The sequence below is a fragment of the Tetranychus urticae genome, chromosome 2 (assembly GCF_039701765.1).
Source record: "Tetranychus urticae isolate SD_2017Ah chromosome 2, NJAU_TeUrti_SD_1.0, whole genome shotgun sequence".
Lineage (NCBI taxonomy): Eukaryota > Metazoa > Arthropoda > Arachnida > Trombidiformes > Tetranychidae > Tetranychus > Tetranychus urticae.
Genome location: NC_142959.1, coordinates 1652869 through 1661533, shown reverse-complemented (window position 1 = coordinate 1661533; position 8665 = coordinate 1652869). Strand labels below are relative to the sequence as shown.

Below are 8665 nucleotides of genomic sequence, written 5' to 3'. Positions count from 1 at the left end.
CATTATCATTCAATTCTTGTAAGATTCCATCAACCACTCAGTTGATTGCATTAAAAAAGTTTAATTATCAAAAAAAATTTTTTCATCAAAAAAGCCCATCGTCAGACGGTATTAATTTGTTCCAGTACGGAGGAGCAGGGTCAAGAACCGGACTTTTATTAACTACTCACAATCGATACTAGTTATATTAGCAAAAAGAGCAAAAAAATTTTACTACGATGCAGATCATAGTGTAAAAGATATTTAATAATAAAGAATCTTTACTAATATTTACAAAACTTATTTCCTCAATACAAACAATTTTCATCAATTGACATAAAATTTGACACTTTTTTAACCCTGATTTGTGAGTCATTCAACTATAAATGAGCATGGTTTATATTTTATCTTCATATTGAGTAAAAAGAGATGAAGGCCGAATCATTTGTTTCTTTTTAATACTGGCATATTGAGCCTTGAGGTGAGAGTCATCATGAAGAGTGTTTAAATGCGAATCACAAATGTCTGATAGGCAAGGAGTAGAGAGTCGCTGCGATCCACAGAACTGCACAAAAGGTTCACTATAGTCATGATTTGATCCAGAATGTCCATTGTTGGAAGTTGCTGTATTCATATTAAGACAATCATTGACATTGTTGACCCCACCGAGACTCTTCATTTTGATTGGGATCGACGTTTGCCCAGAATTTATGAGTGGCGCTTTACGATTAGGTGATGAATAATATGAAATGGAGCCTGATTGATTTGGCTCATCGACTGATTTAAATTTGGTTATAGAAGAATAATTGCTCATTGGAACACCTTCAACGCTATTCAAATCACCACAAGATTTATTGAAGCCACCCGCAGAAGCACAGCTAATCCTATCGAAATTGGACTGTTCCATAATGGTTGTATTGCCGTCGAAAAAGTTTTGATGTCTTAAACAAAATAATATTATTGACAGTAAAGTGAGCAACATGAAAATTGATATGATGACGGGTAACAAGATAGTTACGTATTGTTTGAAAATTACAGTGGATGAAGTTGAGGCCTGGGAAAGAACATCATTCTTGATTGGACCTCCAGATGAATTTGGTGAGCTTGTGCTATAATTAAGAGTGGAAAAGGTATATTCAGCTTCAGTTGTTCCAGCATCAGATGAGGCCGATATGGAGAGGTTGTACTGTTTACCAGGGAATAGACTGTTTAGTGTGACAACTTTGGTTCCAAGTGGAGTCGATTTATTCAGATAGATCCATTGTTTATTGGCCAATGCTTTGTACTTAATAATAAACTTCGTAATCGGACAACCAGAGTCGAGCCATTTACCTATGGAATCAATGATAAAAAAAGATTTTGTTTTTAAAACTATTTCAAATAATCGGATCAATAGCGAGCTCAACTCAAAAATAATTGCTTAAAACAACTTTACCTAAATTTATCTGCACCCATATCGAGTTGATCAGAGTGAAATGTCTGATCGAAGTCGGTGAAACTGGAGCTCCACCTTTGGTTCTAACTGTTATTGTCTTTGACGGTTCACCAATGCCGAGGCTGTTTTTGGCTATTAAATAAATGGCATACTTGGTGCCACATTTACAACCTGTAATTGTATATTCACTAACTGTAAGTTGTTTAATCTCTTTTTTCATGTAATCATGACTATTTTCAGGTTTATAATAAAGAACGAAATCACGTTTCATTGGGTCAACGTTGATATCATCCATTGTCCACCCAATTGTTATCGAATCAAAAGTTGAGCTTAGAAATTTCAAGTATGGCGTTGTGGGCGGCGAATTTTGGAGCGTAGTCATTCGCACTTCATCTGAACGCGGACCCGTTCCAACTGAATTGTATGCCTGAACAATCACCTCATAAGTAGTTCGTCTTTTGAGATTAGTGATGTAAGTACTCAACTCTGAAGAGTCACTGTTTACATCAGTATCGGTACTTCTTCCTACTTTTCCATCAATCCCGTTGTTGGACACAATTTCACCATCAATCTCAACATTCTTGTAGTTGTATGAATCCGATGTATCGACAATCCGGTAGCCAATGTAATAGCCCTTTATCCTCCCGAAGAGAAGCTCCTTCTTGGGTGGAAACCACTTAACCTTAAGTGACTGGGCTCCAGACGCTTCGAGCTGAACATTACGTGGAGGTCCGCCTGGAACCTCTTCACCAGTCTTGAAGCCAGCAACTGGACTAGGCTCACTCACACCCATGGCATTGACTGCTCTGACTCTAACTTTATACAGGGTTACCGGAGTCAGGCCAGTCAAGAGTAGTTCAACATCTGGTTTGATTGTTTTCACTTCGATCCAATCCTTTTCCGATCCATCAACTTTATATTCAACAATATAATTCAATATTGGGCTGTTTCCACTGAATGATCCTTTCCAACGAACTAAAGCACTTCGACTCGTTTCATCCGAAACGGATAAAATCATTGGCATCTCTGGTTTTTCTGTGCAAAAATAGATCAAAGAGAAAAAAAATTAAAAGAATTATTTCAAAAAGAAAATTCAAAAAACTTCAAAAAACTGTCAACAGAAGGAGCACCATATCAAGTAAAGTAACTGTTCAAACTGATCATACTCAATAGAGATCTTTTCATGAACCATTTCACCGGCAATCAATAAACTTGCCCAAATGCCAGGCTAACCTTCACTTATTCCGGTTACAATTTCATTTCCCTTGTAACTGAGCCACTGAGTTTTCACCACCCAAGTATAACATCTCAATCAGTCTGAACTCAAGTCAGTACATGATATCAACCCAACCATCTGAAGATATTTTCACTCTCTTAATTGTTCGCATTCAATCAAAACATTTCATTGAATCAAGTAATATTTACCCATAACTATGAGCTGGATATTTGTATCATCAGTTCCAAGGCTGTTTGTTGCTTGACACGTAAACAAGGCTGAATCTTGTCGAGTTGTGGGATGAATTTCCATCAACGATAAAACACCTTCCCTGGATTCAACCGTTTTCTCAATCAAAGTGAAACGCTTTTCCAAATTGAAGTTGATTGGTTGCTTATCCTTTTGCCAAACAATAGTCATTGGCAAGTCACCGGAAGCTTCACATTTGAGTATAGTTTTGTCATCCTTTTTACTGGCCGTGCTGATGAATTTAGTTTCAAAATGAGGAGGCACTGAATCAGAAAGGTGGAAAAAAAGAATGAAAAATAAAAGAGAAAATCAGAAATGCAGTTTGAATACTTGAACCTTTATCAATTATGACAATTATTGCAAGTTGAATTGAATAATAATGAAGAGAAAAATTTCCTCACATTTCAACTGAAATGAAAAACAATAGAATGAAATTTATTTCCTTTTCAAACCTTTCTAATCGTGAAAACTGATCTAAACGATGAAATGGTGGAATAAAGCTTTCAAAAGATGAAAATGAATTTTTCATGTTTATCCTTTACAATGAGACAAAAAAAATATTCAAATGTGTACCTTTTCTGAAATGAAAGTTCAAAATATTCTAATCCAATGTATGAAATCAACAAGCAAATAATGGCATTTCACCTAATCTGCATCTGATGTGTTGATCCAAAGATGAGCGAAAGCTCAATTTACTCATGGATAATAGCTTCATGGTCTTTCATTGTACAAGATGAAGAGAATTATCGTTCATCGAAATTTAATTTGTTTTCTTTTATTCGTTTTCCTCAAATTCCACCGAAAATATAATCTCAAAAGTTCATCCAATAGTAACAGAAGGAAAAACTAATTTCACGGAATTTTCGAATCTTAAATAAAACCTTTTCTTACCAAATTTTTGTACCAAAATTATACCGCTTAACCAACTTACAAATTTCACTTTTTTGTAAGTTCAAAGGAATTTCAAAAACGAAAATAAAGAGAAGTCGAGAGTTTTTTCAGAAATATCGAAACTCGAAAAAATTGAACTTTTTTTACAACATTCACTTGTACTTCTGAAGGACTTTTGAAACCCTTTTATTGCTCAAGTTTTGAAAATTATAAAAACTCAATAAATCTTGTTTATCGTCGAGTTTCAAGAAATTTTTAAAGCTCAATAAAAGTTTATATCACTTTGAAGCTTCATTTAATTTGTAATAAAGTTTCGAAAAATTTGAAACAAAAATGTTCGGATGATTAATTTGGCCAAAGCAAATGATGCCTCGTAATACTTACTCAGTACTTTGAGTTTGACAACTTTACTTAGACCAGCGCCAATGTCGTTGTTTACTTGGCACATGTAGAAACCAGCGTCAAACTTGTCAACCTCTTGGATAACCAGAGTACCATTGGAGTAGACGTGATGACGATAAGACGAGAAAATGTCTTTAAAATCAAATGGATGAGATTCACTAATTGAGGTGACAATTGTCTTCCTATTACCATTACTTTTATCATGACCATTATCACTATTGTTAATACTATTGGTATCACCATTATTCACCTTGCCATCATTACCATTGTGCAAAGTATCGTTGCCAGTTTTTTTGTCCACAACATGATAATTATTGGAATTAGAAATATTATAAATAGTTTTAACATTATTATTATTGCTATATTGATGATAATGATTGTAATGATGAATCAAATCTGTACTGCCAATGGTATTGTTATTATTGGCAGCATTTTGTCTATTAGTGTTCCCATTGATTGAAATGGAAATGGATCTTTTCCAACTAATTCGAGGAGGAGGAAACCCATGGGAGGAACAATTGATGATTAGTCGATGACCAGAGACAACGGTTGTCTCATTGGATGGTTCAATAATCCATTTTGGAGGTACATTTACAATTAGCGAGGTTGTCCGGGTTGATGAATCAATTGAATTACTCGCTAAACAGGTATAATTACCTCTATCCTCAAAGGTAATCTTTTTGAATGTCAACAATGAATAATCATCTGAACTTTGTAAAAGTATGTTTGACAAGGGTCTCAAGGGTTGACCACTCTTTAACCATCTTATCTCGACCGGTTGATCACCTTCGATTATAGAGCAAACAAGTTTAACCCGAATACCCTCATTGGCGTAAATGGTTCCAGGTAAGGGTTGACTGTCTATAAGAGGAGCCACTTTGATAGTTAAATGGATTTTCCCTTTAACAATTTTGTTGTCATTTCCTTTGGTAAGACAAGTGTATTCACCTGCAAGACAAAATGCAAAAATTGAGCATCTTTAAGCACAAAACAATGGAAAACTGGAAAAGACAGAAAAGCAACATTTCTCAATATTCAACATGCAATATACATGAAAAGAGAAAAAATCATTTCAAATTAAATATAATTCAGAAAAAAATGAGCCCAATAAATGATTTCACACACATTAATAAGGTTTAACAATGAAAAAGTTTCCTAAAAATGTTTATTATCAAATGTAAGTGAGAAGAATAGAAAAGCTTGAAATTTTTTAACTAAGGATTTTTTGGTGCATTTGATGCAGTTAGTTGACAATCCTTTTGCTTTGAATGGACCAGTTCCATCATCGAAATGAGAATTATGAAATATCAGAAATATTTAAGATTCGAGGCCGATAGGATCAGCTAATCTTCACTGGATGAACAATGTTGTTGTCGTTGACTGACAACTACCCGAGGTCCATGCATGAGTTGCCTTCACGTGGATTGTTGCCACTAAAACCCTTAAGAGCTACCAAGTTATGGAATCATTGAAAGGCTAATCATTTTGCAAACGCTAATACTTGATCATCTCATTGCATGTCTAGAATGTCCATCAAAAATTAAATTAAAAATCACTTGAATATCGATCTAAACAAACCTCTAATATACAGTAGTATGAAATGATATACTGTTTCGTCTTGCTTAACCAACTCTGATTATTGCTCCATGAATAAACCTATCACTTAACGGAAACTATTTGAAAATTTAGTGTTCCTTGTATCCTTATTAAATTCATGAATATAACTTGATAATCTCACAATAATATTCTCAGTGAAAATAAGCTTTTCCTTTTGCATGCAAAATGAATATACATGATAATTTCGATTTATATTTGCTTTTTACCCTTTTCAATTTTCAATATTATCCGAGAATAAACTTTTCTTCAACATGCCCAGATTCTGTACATTAAATGATAATCTTAACTTTAGGGAAACCCAAAAGTTTTGTTTCATCTATCATTATCATTTTTATTATTGCTATTATTCATCAAGGGAAAATGTTTTTTAACTAAATATCAAATTCTTTCACATGTTATCTGAATCTTTGAGCCTTTATGAAACGAAATTTGATCATATATGAATCTGAAAATTTCCTTGCTCTTCCCTTGTAGCTTTTTGCTTTTATCTCAATCCGACAATTCAATTTTCTCGAGAGAACCTCGCTTCAACCAAAATAAACATGGAACAAGAGAAAATGAGGAAAAAAGAAAAAAAGAAAGAACGACTTGAGAGAAAAGAAAAGCTCAAAAACTGTATAAAATATTATAAACCAAAAAAGTTACATAAAAGCAAATTTGGCCATAATAATGTTGCTCCTATAAAATAATACATTCATGCAAAGTATTAACATTTAGCTTGTAACATTTTGAATTGAGTATTAATACAAAGATAAAGGTTAAAGTGTTATGCAAGGAAAAGAGAAAAAATATATTTCGACATTCAGGTTAGATTTTGCGTCATGAATTTGTACTCAAATCGACCTTGCCAAGTTCGTCAACTGAAGATTCTCAGCTTAAAAGTTGACATCTTTAAAATTCGATGTTTGAAAATTCGGTAAAAGGTTCAACTATGAAAAAAATGGTTGAGTTTACTTCTAGATTTGCACTCAATTGCATAAGACTCATTCTGTGTATTCATCTTGGATATTCATGCACATTTGTGCAACGAGTTTCGATAAGTTTTTCGTCTCTTAACATCTAACTTGAATCTAAAGAAACAATTAATTTTAGTTGGTAAAACAGGCTGCTTGGTGTTTACCAAAATTTCAATTATCTTTTTAATTTCTTGAGAACCTTTATAACATCTTTGCAACACTTTGCATCTATTCTGCTGTTGAAAACGATTCTTCATTTTATTTTGTTTCTTTCACTCTCCAGAAGTATAAGATTAAACAAAAGTTGAATCGTTTTAAGAAAGTTGGAGCAAGAAGTGGGATAAATAATTTGTTATGATTTGCCAACTTAATGAGTTTGAATATCTTCTTGGATTGAAAATTTCCTTTACTCATTTAAATCCCAATTGTGCCAACAATTTATAATTTAACGACAAAAATGATAATTTATTTTATGGTCATTTTAATGTTTTAATTTTCTCTTTACCATTCTCGTAAATTGCCAGCTTTTGAATTAATTAACAATTCAAATGTTAATGGGAACAAAATTAACTCTCATTAGTGTAATCTTTTGCTAATTTGAAGCTTAAATGCGGTTTAAATTATCCCTTCAGCTTTCACCCATAATTGAATGAAACTTGCTATAAATTCAAGTTTCTTCAAGTCTGAGCAGAAACTGGCGAGCCAATGATCCAAATGTATCGATCATGAAGAGAAAACTAGAAATTTCAACATTCTCTCACTACACCAAAGAGATTGCTAATTAGTCTAATGTGACATTTCATTTATACGAATCTCGGTGCTTTTCAGTTGCAACGAAATTTTCGTTTTTTCCATTTTCTGTGAAACGAAGCTTTTGCAAAAAAGAATCGTCTTTTGTTTTATTTTTATAGCTCTTTACAGAAACGCATGAAATCAATTAATTATTAAATTAATTGCAACACTTGTATCTAGTTAATGATTGATGACAGAAATTTGGCCTCTGAGTTTGAAGGAAAAGGCGAAAAGGTTGAAAGATTCTCTCTTCTTCTTCCCTGTGAATGCAAGTGAAATGTTGAACCGATATAATCTAATATCTTGCTTATGAAAAGATGAAGATGAAACAACAAAAAAAGAAGAAGAAAAATGAGTAAAAACAAAAGGGAAATAGGCTTTTCATGGGCCAAGTTTATCTTTACTTTTTTGCGCTCTTACTCTTCCACTCTCTTTGCTCCTGTTTGAAGCCAATTAAGTAAACCTTTTGATCGGATTGGAGGTTTGCCTGACAATCAGGCCAAATAATGGTTTTTGCCTTGAAATTGATGAGAAACTCCACCATTTAGACAGTTAATTCCAGCCTCGAGATGAAATGAGATGTTTCATTTTTTGCCTCATTTTACTTTTTCTCCTCATCTCTTTATCTTTCCATCGCACCATTTTTAAACATCATCATCATTATCATTATTTTTCACTTTTTTTCTTGTTCTTTCACTCATTCCCTTAAAACTTGAAAAACCTCAAAGTCGAGGCTCTTATTAACATCACTTAATGTTGATATAATACTTTTTGATTTAAAATGCTTTTTCCAAATACATTTTCCTTCTTCTCTTTGGGTTTCACTTTCACTCTTGTCTAGCCTCTTTTTTACACTCTTTTCAACTTATTAATTTCATATCATTTCAAGGGTTACAAAAATCAGTGGCAAGTGTAAAAAGATTCAAGAAACATTTCTCATGACGAATGCTTCTAAATGTTTGACATTTACTTCTCACCATTCCAGGCTAAGCTTGGCCTTAAGGTTTTTTGCCCTCAATTTTACTTTAAATTCAACATTTTTCCTTTGCAGTTTGTTCTTGCAGGCAAAGGCTGCACAATAAAAACTGTCAACTTGTTCACTTATGTGATCAAGTTTCGTTGCCTATG

The 8665-nt window shown here is 33.2% G+C and overlaps 1 protein-coding gene across 1 annotated transcript in view; it reads right to left on the bottom strand.

Annotated features, from left to right (window-relative positions):
* Positions 1 to 225: 225 nt before the first annotated feature.
* LOC107363791 (cell adhesion molecule Dscam1) overlaps positions 226 to 8665 on the bottom strand; it is a 36054-nt gene continuing 27614 nt past the window's right edge. Inside the window, exons 4-7 of the mRNA XM_015931061.3 lie at positions 4155 to 5120; positions 2840 to 3142; positions 1415 to 2449; positions 226 to 1311 (exon numbers count right to left, since the gene is read on the bottom strand). Of these exons, the coding sequence (XP_015786547.2) occupies positions 377 to 1311; positions 1415 to 2449; positions 2840 to 3142; positions 4155 to 5120 (3239 nt within the window). The 3' untranslated portion in view covers positions 226 to 376. The remainder of the gene's footprint in view (positions 1312 to 1414; positions 2450 to 2839; positions 3143 to 4154; positions 5121 to 8665) is intronic.